Genomic DNA, 25,828 nt, shown 5'->3' with positions numbered 1-25,828 from the left:
AGACGCAGTGGTTGTACTTCCTTCTATGTGGCTATTTGTCGGTGCTGTGATTAGCAAGGCAGTTGTATTGACACACTATGTTGCAACAGATGCAAAATCATTTTGGTAGTTCTTTGAGGACAGAAGAAACTTTTAAAGTTGTGGAGTCCCCAGACTGAATGAAGACGAACTTTAAAATGCTGACCACTTTGCCGTGGCTAGCAGGAAGCCCGGAAAGAAATTTAGTATTCGTTTGAGGCCACCCAGGACCCTGGGGACATGAGAGCTTGGTGAAGTCATCCGCCAACTTTTCCTGTCTTCCTTTCATTGTTTGGAGTTTTAAGTTTTGTCTCTGTAAATCATCTTAAAGCCTTTTTAAAGAAGAGGAGTTTCACTTTTAAAAAAACTAAAGAGGAAAGAAACTTCATGGGTAGTAGATGATATCCCGTGGTATAAACCTACTAATCATCCAAGTTCTCTGCTCCAATGCAGACATAGACCCCTAGTGAGCTTAGATCCTGCTGCCAGAGGCTGTTAGGTTCTTAGGCAGTGTAAGGTGTATGCAAATAGAGCCAGTTCCCAGATGAGTTCACACCCCAGGGCTGACACCGTGATTACTTTTTCCCTCAGTTCTGGCAGTTATATGTTCTGGGAGTTATATGAAAGATTACATTGGAACCACCTCCACATTTCCAGACTTTTTTTCCCTTCCTTGTTGAAAGCCCATTGGAAATTCCTGGGTTTGTTGTTGTTATTTTAAGCATTTCTCTGAATTTACGTTTTGAATGATTTGTTTCCTTGTTTACAAAGGTAGGTGCTACAACTCACACGTGTTTGGTGAACTGAAAATCAAGGTAGCCTTTTTGGAAAGTCAATTAGCAATATTTAAAAACAAAATGCGTGGGGGCGCCTGGGTGACTCAGTCGGTTAAGGGTCCAACTTTGGCTCAGGTCATGATCTTGCGGTTCGTGAGTTCAGGCCCTGCATTGGGCTCTGTGCTGACAGCTCAGAGCCTGAAGCCTGTTTCAGATTCTGTCTCCCTCTCTCTGACCCTCCCCCATTCATGCTCTGTCTCTCTCTGTCTCAAAAATAAATAAATGTTAAAAAAAAAAAACCAAAATGCATGTCCAGTTTTCTAGGAATATGACCTGTAGATACACCTCCACATGTATGGAAGATGCACTGTGAAACGATTTTCACTGCAGATTTTGTTTGTCATAACCAGCTGTGGAAATGGCCTAAATGTCCATCAATTGGGGGACTGCATAGTGTAATGTGGCTCGCCCATGAAATAGAATGCTACGGAGCCATTAAAGAGAATAGGTGGATCATAATGTTCTGAAACGAAGCAAGGGGCGCCTGGGTGGCTCAGACGTTTAAGTGAAATGAGGCAACAACACATCACTAGGTGGAAAAAAGTGAACAATAAAGGAATGTGTACCTTATGCTTCATGTTTGTGGGAAAATAAAAAATCTATATGCTTGAGTATGTGTAGATAGATTTTAAAAGGGTACACAAAAAAAACGGCTCAAGGATGTTGTATGTGGCAGGAAAGAACTGGAACAAAAAGTAGGCTTATTTTCGATGTATACCCCTTCGCTCTTTGTTGAAATTGTTGTATGTGTACCTTTTCCACCAGTGAAACACTGAAAGATAAATGTCTTTGCTTGCATGAAGAATCTAGACTTAGATTGGATTGAGACATGAGCTCTGTTACTCACCAGGGACCTCGGGATGCTCCCTGATCTAACTTACTTGTCGTGACTATCTCTCACAAAGGTTACTGTTAAGATTAAGTTCTGAATTGCATAGAAAACAGTACAACCAGGACACAAGGCACTTCCCTAGTAAATGTAAGTGTGTCATAATAATGGTGATGATGGGGCGCCTGGGTGGCTCAGTCAGTTAAGTGTCTGACTTGGGTTCAGGTCATGATCTCACGGACCGTGAGTTTGAGCCCCACATCGGGCTCTGAGCTCTCAGGGCAGAGCCCACTTGGGATCCTCTGTCTCCCCCTCCCCTGCTTGCTCTCTCTCTAAAAAATAAATAGACATTAAAAAAATAATAATGGTGATGTTGATGATAATGAGAGTGAACATTTACTGAGTGCTTACCATTTGCCAAGCACTGTATTAAGAGCTTTCCATGTGTTGATTTATTTAATCCTTAGAACAATCTTATGAGGTAGGTACTGGTTTTATCCTGATTGTACAGATGGGAAAACTGAGGTACAGAGAGACTACGTAACTTGCCCCAAAAGACTCAGCTAGTAAATAGTAGAGTTTATCAAGTTTATCAATAGAGATTTATCAATAGAGTTTCAATATTCAAACTTCAATCAAGTTTATCAATAGAGATTCAAACACAGGTGATCTGGCCATAACCTGAGCTCTTTCCCATTTGCAGGATGGCCCTATGCCTGCTGGACAAACTGGACACTCTTGGCACAATGTTGAAGCTAATGAGTCAGTCCTGTTTTTAAGAGAAATGCTGGAAATATTTGTAAGCATATGACAGTGCTTTCCTACCCAACCCCAAGTCAGAATATTATAATCAAAATGGCACATGGGTCTTTCCCCTGGAGTGTGTGGGGACCCCAAGTGGATCCTCTCTGTTTGTGAATCTGGAGTCACTGACGGAAACCCTGCTCAGAAATTACTACTTTCGGCTGAAGCCAACAGGGATTATGGGGTGTGGCGAGGGTGAGAGACCTCTCTTCTCTGCATTTATTATCTAATAAATCTAAGTACTTAGAACCATGGGGGCACTTGTCCTGTTTCATGAGGATCACTAAGGTAACACCATTGGCAGAATGACTTCTCTCAGGAAGATACACCCCATTTCTTAGGGTAGTTAAGACCTCGTACTTCTTCAGGGAAGCATTTCCTTCATACTTAACCCAAGTTCTCTCAGTTGAATAGTTAGCCCAGTTCTAATGTGTTGCCTTTGCTGGAAGAATGGCTAGTCTTTGGCCTTCTTTTAACCCATCTTAAAATGAACTGCCCTTGAGAACAATTACATGATGCATTCAGCCACTGACAGATCCTTAATATTCTAACACTGAAACATCTCAGGCTCACTCTGGTAGGGTGCTTTGTTTTCTTTCCTTGTCTCTGGAATTACTCACAATTATCTGAATAACTATTCCTCACTTCACCTCTATTTACAAAGCTCTTTAACACTCACTCACGCTCAGTTGACAAACTCCCATTTTCCGGTGCCAGAATCTCTCCCCTGTTCTAATTTTCCAAACTATTGATCAGTTTTTTTCCATTCTCTGTAAGATTTCATTTTGAACAGTCTGCCAGCCAAGGGATCCTTGGTGTATCAACTCAAGACTAGATGCAAAGACACCAGCTCTTTTGAAAGGGTCCTCCTTTAATCATTCCAGACTCATTGCCTTGCTTGATTGACTTAAGAAACAATTCAGGAGCCCCTGAGTTGCTCTTTCATGTTTGACAAGCTCAACCTTGGAAGTGCTAGGCTCACTAAGACCTCCCAGGTATTACTCTGGCCAGGTGCCATGCTGTAGAGGAGAGAAAATCCCTTCACTGAATGTGCTGGGGAGAGGGGAGGCTCTTGATCAATGTGTTAAATTAAACCAAACTGGAAATGATTCTAAGAGTAAACTATTTAACCTCTCTCCTGCTTATCTTTGTTTACGTTCTGACTTTAAGGTCTGCTTCTTCTCACACTTGGGAATTACAAACAGACATTGTATTGGCCAAGGTTGCAAAGTACACTAGGACTTACTCTAGAAAGGAAATGATGGGATGAAGCTGTTATTTAAAAAAATGTAATTCACAGGGCACCTGGCTGGCTCAGATGGAGAGGGATGAGACTGTTGATCTTGGGGTCGTGAGTTTCAGTCCCATGTTGGGTGTAGAGATTACTTAAATTTTTTTTTTTTTTTTAATTTACAGGAGTAAACATTATTGGTAGCAAGAGGTTATTGCTTAGGACCCCAAATCCTTTCAAATGGAGCCTCTTTTAAAGTTAGTAAAATGCTTATATCTTAAGCTGGAGAGATGTTTCTTCCAATATACTTTATGGGGCCATCCATATATTATTATCTAACTTCCTAGATGTTTCTCCTCATTTTTCATAATAGAAAATGCTTGCAGGCATTGGACTTGAAATGCCTCCCAAGAAGAAGGAAGGATTCATCAACTGATGGTTATGTGGGTAAATCTCAGAAGGCTAGCTACACAGGAGCATTGACCTTCAGAAGCAGCAAACGCACAAGGCTTTAGACTACAAAACCTGTAATTGTTGTCTGTCACCTTCTTTAGTGTCAATAGGGAGAGTGCATCATCCCCTTTGTAACAGAAGAGAAAACTAAGACAATTTGCTTCCCTTTCCCTCTTTCCAAAGTGAAAAGGTGAATTTTTCTATGGAAAAATCTCTTTGTTGTGATCTCTATGGAAGCTCCCCATGACAATGATTTACTTAGCAAGTAATCTTCCTCCTCCCAGAAGGAAAACTAGAAGCGTGAAGAGGAAAGAACAGCAATCTTCAAAAGCACTAGTGAAAACGTTTGGTGCCAGGAACAGCAAAACAGTTCCATCAGCTACATGGCAGGGCTTGACCTCTGGTGTTTATCAGAACGCTTTTCTGATTTCAGCCATTTGCTATAAATTTAGGCTCGTGCTCATTTACATAGAAATGCACTGAAATCATCCATTGGCAGGCTAAATAGAGACTCAGGAATCAGGAATCACCGGTCCTGGGGTTTTGCACATTCCTGTGATTGGCGATGCCTCCCTAGGCCCGCAGTAAGCCTGCAGGGAAGCATATAGACCAGGAACAGCACACTATTTCCTCTCCCTGCTTTAGGGGAGATAATGAGTGACTTACAGAGCAATTTGAGACCTAGTCTGTGAACTTACAGTAAATGAGTTAGGACCCAGAGAAGGTTTTCAGACAGGGTCACCAGTTACTGTTTGCAAAAGGAGTTGATCTGATCTTGGTTTAGTGGCTAAAAGTCAAAGAGCCTATTGAGCAAACTTGAGGTAAATTTCAGACCCTTTAGTATCACTGGCATTTGAGAATGAACACATTCAGACACTATGATTTTTAAATGCCATTTATTTAAACCAAAGTCGATTTGTATTTTCAAGGGGTGGCTTTCAAAGATATATAAAAAAACTCACGTTCAGAGCAAACAATTTTGTTCAATTTCCATAAGAAACAAAATTACATTTTTGGGAGGGAGTGGACCCTGTAACATGGGCAATTGAAATTTGCTTCACTGAAATTCAAATTTTTACATGCAAAAACAAACTCACTTTGCTTTGGGATTGGCCGAAATGTTTAAGAAGCCCCAGTGAAATATAAGGATTAATCTGGTAAAAGGCAAGAAGTATAACTGCAGTTCACACTACAGGAATAGTCAGTGCACGAACCCAGGTAATGAGATCTTTGCAGCCTTACAAGCGATGAGCCACTTGATCGATCCTCTTTTCAAACAGTTTCAGAAGTATATCATGTTATTTTGGTAATTGGTAAAGGTCTTGCTTACGTACAAAAATCAGAAAAAGGGACGCCTGGGTGGCGCAGTCGGTTAAGCGCCCACTTCAGCCCGGGTCACGATCTCGCGGTCCGTGAGTTTGAGCCCTGCCTGGGGCTCTGGGCTGATGGCTCGGAGCCTGGAGCCTGTGTCCAATTCTGTGTCTCTCTCTCTCTCTCTCTCTCTGCCCCTCCCCCGTTCATGCTCTGTCTCTCTCTGTCCCGAAAATAAATAAACGTTGAAAAAAAAATTAAAAAAAAAATCAGAAAAAGAGGCTTAGCTGCTTAATTTCCATGTTTGTTACATATGGATGGATGGGTTTGCCCAAGTACTTGTGGGGAGAAAATACTGTGTAGACTTTGGCATTTTCAGAGAAGTTCAAGTCCACTTCATAAAATGTTCTAATTTACCTTTATGGGGGCGGGAGGTAAATCTGTATTTTTGTGTATAAAGTAGGGTTTATGGGGTGCCCGGGTGGCTCAGTCAGTTAAGCATCAGACTTCAGCTCAGGTCATGATCTCAGGGCTCGTGAGTTCAAGCCCTGCGATGGCTCTGTGCTGACAGCTCAGAGCCTAGAGCCTGCTTCAGATTCTGTACCTTAGTCTCTCTCCCCCTTCCCCACTCACGCTCTGTCTCTCCCTGTCAAAATTAAATGTTAAAAAATTTTTTTCAAGTAAGGTTTATGAATATGACTGAGATGAAGATCAGCGGAAACAGACAGTGGCAAATAATTATCCATTTTAAATGTGGGAAGAATGATAGAGACCCTACTGAAGAGGAAGCTGAACAAAGTTTCAGATTTTTGGATTCAAATCTGTCACTTAATAGTAGTGTCCCATTGGACAAGTGACTAAGCCTCAGTGAGCACAGTTTTTCATTACTTCGGGGATGAAATTAAAACCACAAAGCATTATTCTGATTTCCCCTATCTCCTCCAGGGTAGGAACCGTGTAGGAAACAAAACTGATGAAATGTTTGCGAAGAAATCCAGGTGGATAAAATCTGTACAGATTTGCACGTTTGAGAGGCCGGTAACTTCTTTCACAAATATACAGCTCTCATCTGAAACTTTCATATGTGCGTGATCGTGTATGGTAAAAGGCCTTTTGGTTTTCAGTATTTTGATCCTTTACGTAGGACACGAAGTCTACCCACCTGCTCACCAGCAGCTAACCTAAATGTGTATTTTATTGTATTCTAACAATAAAAGTTAGAATGATATACTTCTTCATTGCTTAATTATTCCCTCCAAAGACAATTACTTGTATTTTGGAAGAAGCAGGGCTTTGTAGTGAAAACACACAGACCTGAAAGCAGTGCATTAATTATTTTATTAATTTCTTCTTTTTACATTATGGGAAACATTCATCTATTTACAGTTTGTTTGTTTGTTTGTTTTTGTCCACACACAATCTAGGTAAATAAGCCTATGAAATTCCACTTCATAAAGCCATAAAAATGTTCCCCACCCCTCCATCTGAAGGCTTTCAAATGAATCTTTTTTTTCCAAACCAAAATAATTTTTAAAAATTACATTGGGAATTCAGATATGCTAGTGATTTACATTCCAGTTATTTAAAATATGCATCTAGACATGTTTTAAAAAAGAAATGGTAAATTCACAAGGATAAGGCTTAAATTAAAGTGGTAATGCACAGTAAAACATTAAGGAAACATCTATAAATAACAGAAATATATTACAAATAAATTAGTTCTATTTACCATTTCAAATATTAAAAATCTTTAATCCATTTCTTCATCTCTCTTTACAAAAAGGTTATGTGAATTGTATGGAAACATCTGCAAAAAATATAATAAATACTTAATTTCTTTGAACGTTTTTTGATGTGGGAGACAAACTTCTTTTGTAGTTCCCCCCCTCCCCAAGAAAATGCCCAAACAGCTTTATACCAAAGTTAAACAAAATAAGTAATTTTTCAGGGTACATACATTTTCCATTATGAACTAAAAAACATATCTACAAATTACATCAAAAAGAACAATGTGACAAAGGTTATGCTCATGGATGTCAGCTTAAGGGGGCAAGTGGTTAACAAGCAGCTTTATGTGGGGTCGTGTTTTAAGATCAATAATTAGCTTTTTATAAAGTGTTTGTACAATTTGTGTTTTAAGGAAGGCAAGGGTCATGATGCCTGTAGGCATTCAGCTAAAAGATTTAAAATCCTTACCAAAAATAGCTTATGAATATACAAATACCATTCACATGGACAAGATAAATAGGCCTTCTCTTGTCTCTCTTTAAAATATCCTGGGCTAAACCGGTTTCCAAAGAAAATACTGTAGGATGATCTTGAGTCGTATTAGAAATCGATTTCTTAATCCCAATCTTCTCTCTACCTCAGGGCACGGAGCTGTAGTTGGGAACATGGGTCTTCCGACGGATGTCGCTTCCTTCACGTCAATCTATGAGTTCCAAGTCATTTTCAGGATTGAATGGGACTATAGGCTACCCAAGGTGGCAGATGGCCTTACTGGCTGCAAACTTTGTGTGACCTTCCGTTGCTGCTACAAACTGAAGAAAAGGTGTATTCTTTTTAAAACAAGCGAACCCTTGAAGTTCAAAATCTCTGTCGGCTCCAATTTTGCAAAGCACTCAAGGTGCTTTGTCCACCCTAGTTAAAAGTTGGTTGGTTGGTTTTTAAATAGGTTAGTAGCCCTTTTCTTGTAAACCACAGCAGTAAACATTTGTGCCCTGTTTATAAAGATAGCTCAAAGCATCAGTGGCTCTGAGAGGTAGCGAATTCCCTAGTGGTTTTAGAATGTGACCATGAAAATAGTTGTTGCCAGAACCCATCACTTCTCTTAATTTCATAAATAAATTAGCACCTGGCTACGAGAGTATATTTTTTAAAAAAAGTTCTGGTGCAAGCTTATTTGATGTGTGTTTTTAGTCTGTCATTTTTCAAGGGTAATTTTCTAATGCTTTAGAGTGGGAGCTGGACGTAAAATGTCAGTGATACTTTAAGATCACCACATCCTAAATGTTTAAACTGCTACGAGTAAGGGCGTTTAAAGATAACTTCAGCTAGATGCTTAGCGCACACTGCCCATCCGTCAGGACTAAAAGTGTAAATTCACATTCTGTGCCAAAAGCCTGGGTTTCTTTCAGTGCTTATGAATCACGACTTTCCCCCCTTCCTCGTGACTGCTGAACTGCTGAGGTCAAATTTCTTCTCTCACCACCTGGGACCTCAAGATGAGGGGCAGCTCTTTGGAACGAGGCCGCGTGTCTACTTGGGTAGAGAATTTATTTTATCGGTGTGACATAGGACGAAATCCTTATGCTGGGGACTGGTAGGACTCTGGGTAGGAGTGAGAGAAGACCAAAGGCGAAAATATGTCTGCATTACAAACTACCGGGTTACAACAGATGGATGTGTAGCATTCAAAGGGATGACAGGAAAATCCAAACTTCTCTCCGAAAACACCCTTGCTGCCACTTACAGCACTTCTTGACCAGGTGTGTACTTATATGCGTAGTAGGTAGGCCCCCCAGGATGGACACTAACACGTTAAGAGGACCAACGCTTTCCCCTTTAAAGACCCCCCACCATCACAACAATATAATACACATAGTACAGTAAAAGTTGATAAAACATTTCAGGTCTAAATTTTCTTAATAATAGGACAAAAAAAAAAAATCCCTTATGTAGTATATCTTAAACTAGCAGTGCTTCCTTGCCTTTCTTCATTTTATTGCCTTTCAGAATAGATTAATTTCCCTGAAAGATCGAATTTACAATCTTCTGCTGATGGAAACATTTGAAGCAGTGATGGATGGAGTAACAGTGAGGCAGTTTGTGCAGCTGTGAGTGAAGCAGGTAAGCCCCAGCACCTGCAGAGTTTGCTCCTCCCTTCCCCACTACATATCCAGCCCCACTTCGTCCCCTCTAGGATTGTCACTCATCGATTCCGGTGAGATGGTGTGATTTCTGAGGTTGGAAATAAAGTGCTCCATCTGCTTGACAAAATAATAACCGTTTAGGGGAAATAAAGGGAATCGGAGCCCTAGTTTCCTTCACGTGGAAGACGGTTAAGTCCCAAAGGCTCACCCTGTGCTACTGGATTTCTGAAATACCCTATGGTTTTATATTGCTGAGCTCTAGGGACAGACTAGCTTGGGAGAACTGAGGATGGTGGGCGACCTAAAGGGGCCATTTCTACACAGGTGGGTTTGGTTCTGCCGAGAAAAGAAAGGCCGGCTCTCCGGATGAGGCAGGTGGGTGACGCGTCCGTACGGGTGGCGAAGCTCGGTGGAGAACGTGGGCAAACCGGTCCGGGCGGCTGGGGCTACTGGGGGGAGGGGGGCGGCTCCTGCAAGACCGACAACTACACCGCGACAGTGGAAGTCACTGAGCTCCGGGACGGACGGGCTCGGAGGGCGGGGAGGGGGCGGAGGGAGGACGGAGCGCGGAGGCGGCGCGGCGGGGCGCGCGGGGCGCTCAGAGCCGGGTCTGCGCCTCGGGGATGTAGATCTCGATGCTCTCGGCGCTCTCGGTGGCCGAGTTCTGGCGGACGGACGCGGCGCGCTTGGCGGCCATCAGGCGCTTGCGGGCCTCCTGGCGCTGCGAGCTCTCCAGCGAGCGCTCCCGGATCAGCGGCGCGGGGCCCTTCGCCGGCTTCTTTGGCACTGGAGGAGGGGCCCTTCTCTCCTGATCAAAGCAGAAGGTTCAGGACATTACACAGCTTCTCAGGACAAGCTTGGGAAAAACTGGGATAGGTCAGTAGTTAGAACACGCACACTTTTTTTGATTTTGGTTTTGGGTATTTTTGTTTGTTTGTTTTTTAAACCTAAAGGTGGTTAGTTCTGATCTGCACTCTGTATACATACATATATATATATACACACACATATATATATTTTTTATATGTACATATAAAAATGTACATATATATATTTCTTTATTATTCTGGCTTGGGTCTTCAAAAGATGCAGGGGGAAAAAAAAGGAATACCGGCAAGCTTAAGGCCAAGGGTAAGGCCGAATTGCAGAACTAGTCTCTCCAAGGGAAGGATGTGGGTATTTAAAATGCCCTCTGCTGAAAGGCTGCGGCTCCCGGCATATTTAGTGTGGTTCTCTCTGGAGGCTCCAGACTCTTCCGGGTGCCAGGGATGAGTTAGGGTGGCTGCGGCAGCAGCAGCCTCTGGGGACCCTGCGTCCCCTCTAAGGAGGCGAGGCTGCGGGTGCAAGCTCGGCTCAGAGTTTAAAAACATCCCCGCCCTCTCTCCCCGGGCCCACCCATCCAAACCTAAAAGGCCAAATGAGGAAGAAGAGATGATAAGACTGTGTTCTTTAGCTTTGTCGATGCCACTGTGAGTTATACCCGTCTGCACATCACACACAAACGCACGGCAATAGACTTTCCGGGGTCACCCTGGAGGGAGGACACTGATGGTTCCTCCACTCGGTGGGGGAGGGGGGTCGGGGGGCGGGTGGAATCCGTTCCCAGATAGGCTCCTAAAACATCCCGCTGGGATGTCACTCCTTAGGGGCCTCAGGACGGTTGTGGTGGCCCAGAAGGCAATTCCAATCACAGGAACAGACATTGTGCTTTGAAAATTTAACCCAGGACTGAAAGAGGTCTTCCTCCTCTCAGCATCAGCAAACTATGAAATGGTTGGATATTTTAAAATGCCACTGCAAAAATAAAGGCCATTCAACACTTGGGTCACAGAAAAAACGAAAATGCAGTGGGCAAGCTGCGAATCTAAACCACGAAGGAATTTAAAGAAAAGGATAATGAGTTTTCAGACTCTCCGAAAAGGTCCATATGAATCTGCTGTTTTCATTTTTAGTAAGATACCTTCAATTCTCATGACACGGATGTGACAGTTATCTTAAAATAGGGATTTTAGGATTCTCCAAAGGGGTATATACTCTTTGTATCTTCACACTTAAACTCATTGCAGCAAATCCTCCTTGCTTGCCTGGGTGAAGTGCCTAGATAAATTTATTCCATTGGAATTGCCCGCAGGCTGATTAAGGTGGAGTCTGTGTGGACAGAAAAGGGAAGTCCAGAGTGCAAACAGCATTTGGCCAACTCTGATTGTGCTCATTTGTTTCCTCCCCTCAAGTTCACGGGGTGCTGAAAAGCTCTGGTCATAGACAAAGTGTATAAAAATTTAGAAATCAAGTTCACTAATGACTCACTGTGTACGTGTCGACAGGTTACATATGTCAATTCTTAGCATCACAAATTTTGGACATTTTAAATCTTCACTGTTGGGTAACTTGGTGATATTTGGAAAAGTATGAATATTGGAAACTTTTTAGCCATATCTTCCTTTCCTTGTACTTAAAAAAAATAATATTTAAAAAAAACCAATGAGTGAGAATTAGATGGATCAGCTCTAAAAACTAAATTACCAGTATGTGTGTACATCTGTCGTGTTTTCTTAAAATAAGAACAATTTAAAGGCTTATTTAGTATATAGTTTTAAACACAGATTAAAGAAAACTAGATTGAGTGCGGATGTTTGGCTTCCCACATAAGAGGCCACACATATATCAATGGTACTTTGATGCTTAACACTAAAACCCCTGGTCAATGGCGATAGAACTGGAGATGAGGGACAGTGACACTGACCCTCTCGCTGATTATGAATCGGCCCTTGGGACTGGCTTTCTTCTGGGAGTCCACTGACTGTATGAACCTGGATACCATGATGGAGAGCAGCAAAATGGACTGGATTACTGTTCGCTCTCTGACAGGCAAGGAGATCTGAAAAGGGCAGGCTACCGGAGCTTCATGGGAACACACAAGCCTCATGTTTAGAGGCTGAATCTCTTGGAACTATTCAACCTCAGGCCATTGGAAAGCAAAGAGTTAAAAAAGTCATGCATGACAGGCCAACCTAGGGAGGTGGATATTGGATACCTGTGTGAGCCTGGTGGAACCACCATAATCAAATGTGAAAATTGCAGTTTATTAATTAAAGTAAAATAACTTGAACCTTTATTTCTAAACTGTTGAATGAGAAACCCAGTGAGCAATATTCCCCAAGTCAAGTCAACCAAAAGTAAAACTCTTAAAAAAAAAAAATCCCAACATTTATGATTACTGTGAACCTTTATGGTGTATATTTTTAACCTTGAACAACAGCGGTTTCTTTATTACTATATTTATGAAATGATTATCAAAGTCGGTTAGTTTTCAGGGCTTCCTATTTTTCTCAGAAACACATCCTAGGGTGTAAGGAAGTTGAACTCTTGATCTATATAATCATGCACTGAAGATGTCATTTATTTTAGTTTAAAAAGCAAAATGGAGGCAGTTCCTTCCAGTGACTAAAATGGTTTAACTTAAAGTTTAATTAACAAAAAAGCCACATTCCCATTTTCCAATTCACAAAGACAGGTTTTTCTTTAAAAATATGCCTGAAACATATTACAGATAATATCCCAAATGATTACTATGTAAACATTGTCATTACAATGAGATTAATATGATATCAGCTCCATTTCACATTGTAAACAGCAAGACTGAATGCAGAAGCCTATTTAGACTGTCCAGTGTTTGTGCAGGTTTTTAAATGAACCATACAAAATCTACATTGTTCTACCTTCTTGTCAAGAGGATCCATCTGTTTCCAATTATTGGCCTTTAACTGATGAAGTTCATCAAATTTCATACTAATATTTTCTATGGACAACTGCAGCATGTCCCAGAACCCCGCCAGATCCTGGGAAGTGGGCCTTGGATGAGCATTGGGATTCTGTACAAGAGAAAGAAAAACATTCGTGCTTTAGAGGCAATCGATGACAACAAGCACAGGACCAAAGGGGCATTTTCAAATATTTCAAACAACATAAGGGGGATGAGTTCCTTTTGGCTTTCAAATAGGAGATAAAAGTGAGGCTACAGATGGTAATTCTTCCTTTTTCTTCTTTTCTTTCTTTCTTTCTCTCTTTCTTTATCATCTATTATCTATTATCTATCTATCTATCTATCATCTCTATCTATCATCTATCTATAAAAATTTATTATGGAATAATTGAAACATACAATTGTAAGATATTTAAAGTGTACAACATGAAGATTTGATATATGTACACACTGTATACAGATTCCTCCCATAAAATTAATAAACACATCCATCACATCACATACTTATCTTTGTGTGTGTGTGTGTGTGAGAACATTTAAGTTCTACTCTTAGCAATTTCAGTTATACAATACACTGTTATCACCTATAGTCACCATGTTGTACATTAAATTCTCAGACCTTATTCATCTTATAACCAAAAGTTGGTACCCTTTCAACCAATGTCTTCCCTTTCCCCCACCCTCCAAGCCCCTGGCAACCACTTTTCTCCTCTTTCTTTCTATGGGTTTGACTCTTCTTAAAAGATTTCATTTCAAATGGTAATTTTATACACTCATCTGAGTCAGTGATTCTCAAATGCCAAGGTTGTAAAACTCTTCTTTTGTAATACAACATCTATCAATGTGGTATGAGGAGAGAATCCAAACTTTTCAAAAAACTATGACAAGATGCATTAAAACATATTTAAATGAAGACACCATCTTCCGCGGGGGTGGGGGGTGGGAGGGTGGGGGTGGGGAGGATAATGGAGCTGGAATCTGACTTCATGTCATCCAACTTATTCAGAGAACAGATAAGAAATCTAAAATAAGACTTGTTTTAACAGTCATGTTGAGGGAAACGATAGGGTAAACAAACGATGAGTAAGAAAATAATTGCATTTTTAATATTTTGTAATGTTTATTTTATTTTTGAGAGCGAGTGCAAGTGGGGGAGGGGCATAGAGAGAGGGGGACAGAGGATCTGAAGCAACTCTGTGCTGACAGCAAAGAGCCTGATGCAGGGCTCGAACTCACGAGCCTCGAGATCTTGACCTGAGCTGAAGTTGAATGCTTAACCTACTGAGCCACCTAGGTGCCCCCCAAATAACTGCACTTTTAATGTACCATGTGTTTAACAATTAAGATATTACTAATATAGGAAGTCATTTTATCATACAAGGACTTTTTTTTTTTTTAATGTTTATTTATTTTTGAGACAATGCGAGAGAGAGAATGCAAGCAGCAGAGGGGCAGACAGAGGGAGACACAGAATCTGAAGCCAGCTCCAGGCTCTGGGCTGTCAGCCCAGAGCCGGATGTGGGGCTCGAACTCACAAACCGTGAGATCATGACCTGAGCCGACGTCGGATGCCTAACTGACTCAGCCACTCAGGCGCTCACAAGGACTTTTACTAAATCTTTGGGAAATGAATTGGTTTTAAATCAACCATAACATAAAATAGCAAATGCGAGAACACATATCTATACATTACACATAGATGTCTGTAATGACCCACTTTCTAGATAATATTAAACAGTCTTCAGTGTTTAAGGATTGACATTTTTTTTTGCCCCATCCCTATACCCCTGACAGGTACTAGAAAGTATGAACCATGAATTTATATGATGTAAAACAGAAAAAACATAACTAGGAGACTGAAGGTGTCATGCCCAATATTAATCACTACTGCCAATGGTAGCTAAAGGGATTCATGGTTATGGGGGTGGGAGCTTCCAGATGTCAGAGGCTTACATCTGGGTCAGTTTGGGTTACCTGTGGGTATTAAAGCCAATTGGATATACTGTGAAACCTCATGCCATATAATAACCTGAGGCCATTTTGTACTTTTTTTTTTAAATGTTTTATTTATTTTTTGAGAGAGTGCGAGTGGGGAAGGGGCACAGAGAGGGGGACAGAGAGGATCCAAAGTGGTCTCTGGGCTGACAGCAGAGAGCTGGATGTGGGGCTCAAACTCACAAATTGTGAGATCATGACCTGAGCCGAAGTCAGAAACTCAACCGCGTGAGCCGTCCAGGTGCCCCCATTTTGTACTTTAAAAACCAACTTTCAGGAGCACCTGGTGGGTCAGTCGGTTGAGCATCTGACTTTGGCTCAGGTCATGATCTCACAGTTCATGAGCTCAAGTCCCACATCAGGCTCTGTGCTGATAGCTCAGAGCCTGGAGCCTGCTTCAGATTCTGTCCTCTTTCTCTGCACCTCCCCTGCTTGTGCTCTCTCTCAAATATAAATAAATAAACTTAGAAAAAAAAAAAACTTTCAGGAAGTGCAAGGTCAGTGCTCATCAAAGTTAATAGGTTGGAAAAGTTAACAGGTTGGAAAGAACTTTTTAGCCCTTTGACGTACTAGCATTATTGGTCTGCCTTCAAAATAAATACAAGTTAAAATGTATTTATAAACTTATACTTCTAAAACTGTCCATAGTTCTAGAATTCACTGAAGACGTAAATTCTAAAGTTTGTCAGTATTTGGTTCAGTATTAAACCCTAGTCTAGTGACACCTGAATTAAAGAGTTTCTCTGCAGCATTTTCATTTAGTAAGTTAAAAAATTTTTGTTAACATCTAGGTTCAGAACAGACAGATAATAGCTTTAACAAAGTACATTGCAAATGGAGTTTTATGGTCTTCCTCATCTCACTGGTAACTAAGAACCAAATTGCTCATATTTTGGAGTTGACTACAGTCTCTTAGGTCACAAGCCTATCGGCTAAATTGGTTCAGTGCAGCAGTGATGAAATGATTGTTTGGTAGGCCCAAAGAGTTTGTTTAATTCTGTATGATGGGCGATTTGGTCCCTCCTCACCAAGAATCACTGCCCCTGTGTCGTCAGGGGGACAGATGGGGAAGCAGACAGAAAGAGAAACTGTGGGTCATGTGACATCCCATGCATAGAGAGTTGCAGCCCTCGCCTTAGTCTGAACCAGGCCACTTGGAGGTTAGAGGTGATGGAGGGTGTGGAGGGATGAGGGGGGGCTGGGTTCCTGAGTTTAGTTTTGTTGGAAAAAGTAATGCTCATCCATTTATTCTATGCCTGAAAGTCAAGTCTGGGATAATATTCAGGTGTTTTCAAGTGTTCTCCTCCTCAGAGTAAGAACTCAAGAAAGGAGAGCTGGGTCTGGTTGTGCCCAATCTTAGGGACGCTTTTGTGCAGCTTTATAGACCTAAGAAATGCCACCACCAGGCCACCACGCTTCCTGCTGCAGGGAAGGTGGGGCTGACTGATCGGCCCATGTCCCTCTAGGAGGGTGTGGACTAGAACTCAAATCTTTGGGGCCGGTGGTGGGGATGTCAAACAGGCACTGAGGTCAGATAGACTGGGATTTGAATCTTGGGCTCTGCCTCTTACCAGCTGACCCTGGCCAAGTTACTGATTGATTGATTTTTAGTTTTTGTTTTTCATTCCTGACCAAGTTATTTACCTTTTCCATGCCCATTTTCCTCAACTGTAAAGTTGTCATAAAAATAATGTCACTGTCTGCTCCATAGGGTCACTCTGAGGATTTAACCAGATCATATATCCTAAAGCTCTTGCCATGGCTTCTGGCACATACTGGGCTTTGAACCTTCCCTTCTGAGGCACGATTTGACCAGCCATCCATGGCCCTCCCCACCCGAGGCGCAGTCCCACTTCCTGCCTCTAACATGCTGCCCACATTTCCAACTAAGTTCCTCTCGCTGCTCAGGCACGTGAGCCTATCAGGAACCAGGAAACGTCAAAAGCTGGCTTTAACAAACCTTTCCTAGAAGTCTGCGAAACTTTCAAAATGTTTTGTCTGCAATTTCATCATCCAAGCTTTGCACAGTGTTTGTGTTCTACTTCATAACATACCTGCTTATTATATAATTCCGTGAAAAAGTGTGCTGTTGGCCCTATAGGGCGTACGTATTGGCTTCCATGTATCTTTTAGGCAGTTTGAGAAATACAGCTTTCTATGAACTTTCATACATTTGAAGAGCACAGAACCATGTTAATGAGGATCTGTGACACATTAGCAAGTTTACAAATTAGCAGGAATTCTGTTCGTGGCACTGAGTGAAACTCAGTAAAATATTTGTCGAATTCACTTATCAATACATTTACTAACCTATGTTATCCCATAATCCAGAACAGAATTTCTGGGAAGGTGGAAGGATTTTTGCTGAGGGAGAGGAAAACAAACTACAGAGGTGGGGGGTGGGTGTGAGGAGGAGGTGAAGGACAGCCCCAAAGGGGGGTTTCAGAAAGAAAAGTCTGGTGAAGAGGGACCGAGAACACCAACTTTTGCAGGCTTTCCACTTTCTCTTGATTGAACCCTGTCTTGATAAATCCCCTCCAGTCTATATTTGTCCTTGTTAACAAGATGTGGTTAAAACTCTAAAATCATAGTCAATGAGATTGCAAATAACCATGTTTTTACTTTCCACAAGATGAACAAGTGGCTTTTCATTTTATATTAGAGCAAGCGTGACCAACAACTGACCAATAAAAGCTATTGTGGAAGGACACTTGCAGAGAATAGTAGCAGTTTCTTTAAAAAGACATACGTGAGGAAGCTCTTGCCTTTGTCTTTTGTAGTCCCTTTAAAAAAAATGTTGTTGATGCTAGTGGTGTTTCTTGGTTTTTGTACGTCCAACAAGGATGAATTACTCATTTGCCTCAAGGAGATCAAATCTACACTTTGTGATGCCATCCACCTCTGGCCTTAAATTAAAATCAAAAACCCTGATGATGAGATAGGCACTGATGGCTATTTCAGAAGGAACATCATTATCCAAAATGGTTTTCGGTAATATCATTTTTGGTAAGAATACTGAAATCAGGGCTGCCCTGGGAAAGCCAGGAAATTGGAAACATTTCAGTTACCAAAAAAAAAAAAAAAAGGCAGGAAATGGAGTTTTAACTTGATTGGATTTTTTCTTTTAAGATTATTTAAGTATAAAATAAATATTTCTAATTTTTTTTAATTAAAAAAAATTTTTTTAACACTTATTTGTTGTTGAGAGACAGAGAGTGAGCGGGGGAGGGGCGGAGAGAGAAGGAAACACAGAATTTGAAGCAGGCTCCAGGCTCTGAACCATCAGCACAGAGCCCAATGTGGGGCTCGAACCCACAAACCATGAGATCATGACCTGAGCTGAAGTAAGATGCTCAACCGACTGAGCCACCCAGGCGCCCCTAAATACTTCTAATTTTAAGAAAAGCAGGAAATTAGATTCCTCAGAAAATTCTATTTCAGGCGAGAGAGTGTTCAAAATTAGTTGTGGCAGCCTTGACAACATGATCTTCTCCTGACTAGCTGGGAAGTGGTAGTGATGGGGAATGTTACCTACCAGGTTTTCTTCACACAGTTCTCTGAACTGGTAGAATTTCTGGGCCATGAGAAGTTGGGCACTGCCCACTGCAGTTCGGATTTTCCCTAGAACTGAAAAAAGCAAACATACAAGAAGTTTACACATTATGTCTCACTGTGGAGATTTAGTCTGGTAAAGCAAAGAGGAAGTTATGCTGCAATAATTAGGAAAAACTGCACACATACAGCACGTGAACACACACACACACACACACACACACACACACTCAGCCCAGCTGCTGTTGGGCTGCTAGTCTATGGAACAGAGGCTAGGTGAAAGTATAAAATCGACTTGGACAAAAACACATGCTCATCACACATATTTCTTAGGAATAGCGGAGTTTTCCATCACAGCACTGGAGCTTACCAAGAGGCAAATAGGTTTTTCTTCCCTCCCGCCTTTTATTGCAAGGATAAGTTTCAAGTGTTTTTCAGTATAGTTATGGATTTATTTGTGTCAGCAATCATGGTCTGCGAGCTCGTTTTTCTAATCCAACTCCAAACATAAGAAAAGCAATCCTGACTTGAAGGGGCGCTCTCTTGGCACTCACCATCTCCTATCCATAACCTTCATTATTTTTCCGGAGCTCAGCCACAGGGACTGTCAGGAAAGCGCCATGGCCAGTTGAAAGATTTTCTAAGGAATGAACATTTGCAGCCTGTTGCCTAGGGAACGCCAGCACCGTTCCAGCTTTTCCACTCCACAGACCAATTTTATTGTTAATATAGGTTTAATTCCCTATGCACTGTGCTGAAAATCTCCTTTGCAAGCTACTTCTTGTCTTCCGTGCAGACTAAGGCGAGAACCTTTCAACTGAGGGCATGCTGAGACGGGCAGAACCGCTCTGCACAGAGCTGTCCTGAGGTCTGCATTGTCCCAAGGCCCTCCCTCCACCCGGTGGGGACCGGGGGCACAGCTGCACTGCTGGAGCTCTGCCACCAGGCAGTTCTCAACATGCCCTCCCTGTCGGGGAGGAAGGGGAGAAGGCGCCCTGCTCCCCCTTCCTGGCCCCCGCATAGACAAGGAGACTCCTCAGAAGGGCACTTGCTCCGTGGTGAAATCTGCATCTCTGCGGGGAGGTGGAGTAAAGGATCGAAGCAGTGTGAGTGCCGCGGTTTTGCTGTGGATTTACAAAGCCTGAGACCCAGGGTGGAATGAGGTCTCTCTTTCTTGACCTCAGTCCCCACAAGGTCTGAGAAGAAGACAAAAGAAAAAAAAACTTTATTGTGACAGGGTTTTCTAGTAACTTTCTTCTCTGTTTAAAACTTCCAGGCTAGGGGCACCTGGGTGGGTCAGTCAGTTGAGCATGTGACTTCCACAAGGTCATGATCTCAAGGTTCCTGAATTTGAGCGCTGCATCAGGTTCTGTGGCGACAGTATGGAGACTGCTTGGGATTCTCTCTTCTCCTCTCTGCCCCTCCCCTGTTCGCACTCTCTCTCAAAATATTAAAACCAAACCAAATCAAACAAAAACCTGCCAGGCTAGACCATGGTTTATGATGCACACTATACTTAAGTATTATTCAAATATTCTGGCATTCCCACACACGGAACTCAGGGCATTTATGAACTCTCTGTCACCAGTCCCACCGAACAGCCCAGGTGCAGAAATCGCCTCCTCAGTGACAGCCAGGGGCTTCCCTTGATGGCCATAAGGCAGCAATTCCTCAGGCCTAAGTGTTTACTCTTTTCCAGTCTTGCTTACTTGAGGCCCTTCTCCTTTTCTCCACACCCCTGAAGCAGAAAGGAAGAAGCATGTGGAGACACAGAGCATCATAGTTGCTAAGGGTCCGGCCCTGAGCTGGCTGAGGGTTTTGGCCCCAATACTTACCAACCCCTGCCCTGGACAGGTCATTCAATCTCTGTTCTCTCCTATGTAAAGTAAGGTTAATGGTATCTATTTGTAGGGTTGTTGTGAAGGTTAAAAGCAATAATACACAGGAAATGCTTGGGACAGTGTCTGATATGTAGCAAACAACCAATAAGTGTTTGTTATCACCTAGGGCCAGGATACTACCATTCCTCTCTGGTTATGCCACCTGTGGGCCCCACACTTGCTCTGCCCAGAAGAGAAGAGGAAAAAAACAAAGTCTGGATTATTCAAAGGTAATCAGACATCCTTGGTTGCCTGGGACAGGTATGTGCTTTGGATCACCTGTCCCAGACCTGAGACAGTTCTGAGGAGGCATTTCCTAAGTGACCATGTGGCTTAGGCAAACTCTAAGGTCCCTGAAAACATCTCTGAATTATGTTGCTGATGGGTACGGCTGTGACACCAGCAAATCCTTAGAATGAATCCTGGAAGCTTAGAACTTGTACTGAGGGGTGTCCAATTTGTTGGCTTGTATGGCAGAGCCCCTGGGAACTGTCATAGAACCCCCAGCTATTCTGATATGCCTCAAAACTTTGAGCTAATGTTTCTCCATTACACCTGAAAACCTGAGTGTATAATAGATTACTATAGTGAGAGCAGCTGAGTAAGACAGTGATTCTCAGATGAGAAGAAAGCACTGCTCCAAACAATCTTTCAGGCAACACCCACCCACGTAGGTGCCAACTCAGATGGATGTCTTCTTGAAAGCAGAACAAGGGACATCCTCAGCATGGTCTGGCGAGAGCTGTAGATTTGGAGCAAAAGTAACCGGGATGAAGTTGTGGCCCTTCTGTTTTCCAGCTTTTTGCCTTGAGTGGAAATTCCCTACTGGCTCCGGGATTGTTTGCATTCCCAGTGTCTGAGTGATAATCTTTCCTGGGCCCAGGAAAAGGAGGTGCTGATGTGGGCTTTGGGAGAAGCCATTCAACAGGAGGGCTTGGGTCAAGCAGATGAAATTCCTACTTCCTTGCCCTCCACGCTTTTGTTTCTAGAGAACTAAAAACTCACTTTAATTTCTTTTTTTTTAAAGTTTAATTACTTTGAGAGAGTGACTGGGGAGGGGGAGAGAGAGAGAGAGAGAGAGAGAGAGAGAGAGAATCCCAAGCAGGCTCCACACTGCCACCATGGAGCCCGAAGTGTGGCTCGAACTCACAAACTGCATGATCATGACCTGAGCTGAAATCCACATTGAGACACTCAGCTGACTAAGTCACCCAGGCATCCCAAAACTCACTTTAATTTTGAAGAAAAAAGCTCTAATGGAGTTTGTTCCGTTTTTCCATTAGACATTCACTTAGTGTGGAGATAACTCTCTTCTTCTAAAGGTAAATTTCATATTTGTTCTGTAGTCTTTGAGGAAGAAAAAAGCTAATGAAGCAGATGTGCTCCTGGGATTGCATTTAGTTGGCTCCCTTCACACTCTGGCCCATACACCTTTTCCAGATTGTTCAACACAGATGTAGTCAATAGTTTTTATTACCCATCACCCTTCATTGAATGCATCTTCCAGAATAATGCGTCTCTACTGTATTCCTGCAGGCATGCCACTTAATGAAGATTTATACCATCTATTTGTATTCTGTATATATATATACATACATATATATATATTTAATGTTTATTTATTTTTGAGAGAGAGAGAGAGAGAGTAAGCAGGGAGGGGAGAGAGAGAGAGGGAGACAGAATCCGAAGCAGGCTGCAGGCTCTGAGTTTTCCACATAAAGCCTGATGCAGGGCTCAAACTCACAAACCATGAGATCATGACCTGAGCCGAAGTTGGATGTTTAACCGACTAAGCTACCCAGGTGCCCCTGTGTAATATTTAATCATATTATGGGCCCTGTTTTGCGGTGCTACTCTTTTTATGTGGGTAAGTCTGGTCTCCCTAGGTGTCTTATAAAACCCCTGGTAATTAGTTTTTAAGATTCCTTTCTCCCTTTCCTTTCCTCCCCAGCTGTTAGTCTGTTCCTCAGTGGAAGTGAAAAATAACAACCCAAAACACTGGTGAACTAAATTCCTTCCATTTCAGAGGTGGGCACCTCCATACTAACTCCCCCACTCATAATCTAGAAACTTCTCATCCTGCAGTAGATGGTTATGGGGAATCATAACAGAGAGCACAGGCCTGGGTTAGTTCATCACATAAAGCCAGGAAGATCTTTTGGTAAGTTATCACTGGTTTTTGCACAGATCTGTTTATTTATATTATTATCTTGTATTTATCTCTTTTTAAAGTTTATTTATTTTGAGAAAGAGAGAAAGCACTAGCAGGGAAGGGACAGACAGAGAGGGGGAGAGAGAAAATCCTAAGCATGCTTCATGCTCAGCGCAGAGCCCAATGTGGGGCTCGAACCCACGACAGCAAGATCACAACCTGAGCCGCTATCAAGAGTCAGTTAACCGAATGAACCACCCAGGCGTCCCTATTACCTTGTATTTCAAAGCACTTTCACACGTGCATCAAACCGGATCCTTTCAGGACCCCGTGAGACAGGGCAGATATCATCATTTCATTTGAGAAAATTTGGGCTCAAATTATGAAGAGCCTTCCCTGGCGGCCCTATAGTGCCTGGGACTCTGTCTTCTCCCTCCCCATCCCTTGTGCTGTGTTGAAAACTGGGTCTGAATCTACTTAAATGAAGCCATGTGAGGGTGATTTCTTTCCTTTATCAACACTTTCTAGCTAGGACCACTGGACCGGGGCGGGGTGGTGGGGTGGGGGTGGGGGGCTGTAGTTAGCTGATAGAAGAATCTGAGGCAGTTCAGCAAACTCGATCCCTGCCCACACTGAGATGGGAGAGCAAAGCACATGTACACGAATTGTTGCACAAAGACATTTCAGCTCTGAAAAGAATGGAGGAACTGGGATCACTTGAAAGGGATGCTAGTGGGCGTAAGGTTGAAGTCTGGGTTTTCCTTTTAAAGATGATACATCAGAATAAGAAGCAGAGAAAGACTATTTTGGGTGTGAGATGGGTCTCTTATGAGAACTCTAATTTTAAATCTAGCTATATACAAACAAAAGCCCAGACGTTAGGGAAGAGCACACCTCCTTCCTCCCACTGACCCCCATGGGGGATGATTTTTATTTGGGAATAAGGAGGTGATATACAAGGCACAGGGCTGAAGAGGATGACAATTTACTTTTTTAATTTAATTTTTAAAGTAATCTCTACACCCAACGCGGGGCTCGAACTCACAACCCCGAGATCCAGAGTCATGTGCTCTGCTGACTGAGCCAGCCAGGCTCCCTGAGAATAATTTCTTTCAATCTTGCAAGTGGATCCATGGTAAAGCTGCAAGCGGGCTGACCACAGTGTAAAACAAAGACCCTTTCCCTTGGGGCTATGCCAGACTTTTACCTGAGTCGGGATCAGTATCTCATATCCATAAGCATGGCTGTCTCTCCCTTTTTCTGCCATTGTGGGGCGTGCGGTTGACTGCTCCTCCCCACGTCTTCTCCCAAGACTTTCAGGGTCCAGCAATTCCCGGCCAAGAAAGAAAAGTGGAACCATCCCAGTCCCTCAGTGGATTCGGACAAAAACTGGTCATAAAATCAGATACAACTGCAACAGGAGACGCTGGAGAAGAATCAAGCCGGGTCTATCAGGATTCGCACATGAGACAGTACCCATACTTAAGCTGCATCAAGGTCACCAGCATCACCACTATCTGGACAGTTGGACATGCATTAAGGGGAAAGTGATTTTCTATGTTTCTACACTAGTAGGTGGCCTCAGTAAGATGAGAGACCTTCCATTTGAAAAAAGAAGTCCTTAAGCATAATTAATATATGTATCTTTTAATATTCCAAGAAGAACTAAGTCTCTAGAATGGAATAGGCAGAGGCAGTGGTTTCCCTGAGTGTTTCTGATTCTTACCTACTACGCCCAACTCCACAATCGTCAGGTGCCCACATCAGGCATCAGAAACAGAGAGGGATAGACATATTTCTATACCCTCAATGGATGGTGAAGCTTGCTACTCCCATCCAGTGGACATGCTGGGTCAAACGCTCCCCCAGCCCTGCCACCTACACCGTAATTCACCTAATATACTCCTTTTCCAGTCTAACTTTTCTCTCTGCATAAGATACTGGAAAGAGCATAGGTGTGGAAGTCAGGAATGCCACTTGCCAGTGGTTGATGTTGGGAGACTTTATTGTACTCTCAGACTCTGTTTTCTTTATCTGCCAAATAATCATTATGCTGTCTTCATGGGATTGCTGATTATTTAATGAAATAACAGACAAAAATGGTTAGAAGGTAGTAGACATTCTTTAGTTCCTGGGCATTTACCTGGGAAACTAAAAGGTGGCATGAGCCAAAACAGGGAATTACTTCTCCTGCTAATCTTCATACTCCAACCTTTCTTGAATGTCTTTATTTATTTATTTGTTTATTTATTTATTTGTTTATTTGGTGGATTTCATTCAGGCAGATTTAGGCAGGGGTCAATAATTTCTTTGGTCTCTGTGTATAAGGAAGTCATAACAATTATTCAGGGGCCCAGATTTTCTGGCAGAGTCTGGCAGAGTTCTCCCACCTCTAAGAGCTGGAACAGTGGCCAACTGGTTGCTGGGAGACAGAGATACAGAGAGGAGACAGAACCCTAGCCAGTGCTGGACACCCACACCACCCAGCTGGAGCCTTGTGCAGGAAGCAAACTCATGGCAAAATGAAGGGTCAGAGCCCTCCTCATGAGAAGCAGCTTTTCTTGTAAAACAAGGTCCATTTTCAGGTGCAGAGCAGGCCAGGTAAGTCCTGCTAGCCTGGAGAGCTATATTCCCATCTTGTGTTCCAGTGTTTAGTCCTGTGGCTCAGTGCCACTATGAACCCACAATTTGCAAACTCAGCTGATTTCATTGCTGTTCCTTAGTCCTCTGAGATGATCTCCGCTCCCTCCCTCTCTGACTCTCCCTTTCTGACTCTTGCTCACTTGCAACTCAACCCTGCCTCCTCATCTTCAGCGATAACTGTGCCTCCTATGAGATGAAGAAAGCTGAATCACGCAGGAATATTCTCCACATTCTGCCTCTCCTAATACTGGTCTAGTCCCCTAAACCTCTAAAGAGGGTGAGGGTTCTACATGATGGGCAGGCAGCAGACCTTTCTGGCTAGTTGGATAACAAAAGAGATGCCAGGTGCCAGGAGAAAATGACTTACATTCATTCCTAACGTCCCGTCTCCATGACTGTTAGCCGCTCCCACCAAAAAGACTTTCCTACATTCACTCCTCCCATCTGATTTGCCTGATTCCCTTCTGGCTGCTCTGAGAACGTGCTCCA

The 25,828-nt window shown here is 42.6% G+C and overlaps 1 protein-coding gene across 11 annotated transcripts in view; it reads right to left on the bottom strand.

Moving 5' to 3' along the window:
* Window positions 1–6,801: 6,801 nt before the first annotated feature.
* DLGAP1 (DLG associated protein 1) overlaps window positions 6,802–25,828 on the bottom strand; it is a 900,656-nt gene continuing 881,629 nt past the window's right edge. For all 11 annotated transcript variants that reach the window (XM_043558382.1, XM_043558383.1, XM_043558380.1 and 8 more), the window contains 3 exons: window positions 18,648–18,739; window positions 13,074–13,226; window positions 6,802–10,162 (listed from right to left, as the gene is read on the bottom strand). In XM_043558382.1, coding sequence (XP_043414317.1) covers window positions 9,953–10,162; window positions 13,074–13,226; window positions 18,648–18,739 — 455 coding nt within the window. In that variant the 3' untranslated portion in view covers window positions 6,802–9,952. The remainder of the gene's footprint in view (window positions 10,163–13,073; window positions 13,227–18,647; window positions 18,740–25,828) is intronic.

Source organism: Prionailurus bengalensis, chromosome D3 (genome assembly GCF_016509475.1).
Source record: "Prionailurus bengalensis isolate Pbe53 chromosome D3, Fcat_Pben_1.1_paternal_pri, whole genome shotgun sequence".
Taxonomy (NCBI): Eukaryota; Metazoa; Chordata; class Mammalia; order Carnivora; family Felidae; genus Prionailurus; species Prionailurus bengalensis.
The sequence above is the reverse complement of the archived record's forward strand: the minus strand, read 5'-3'. Positions and strand labels throughout refer to the sequence as shown.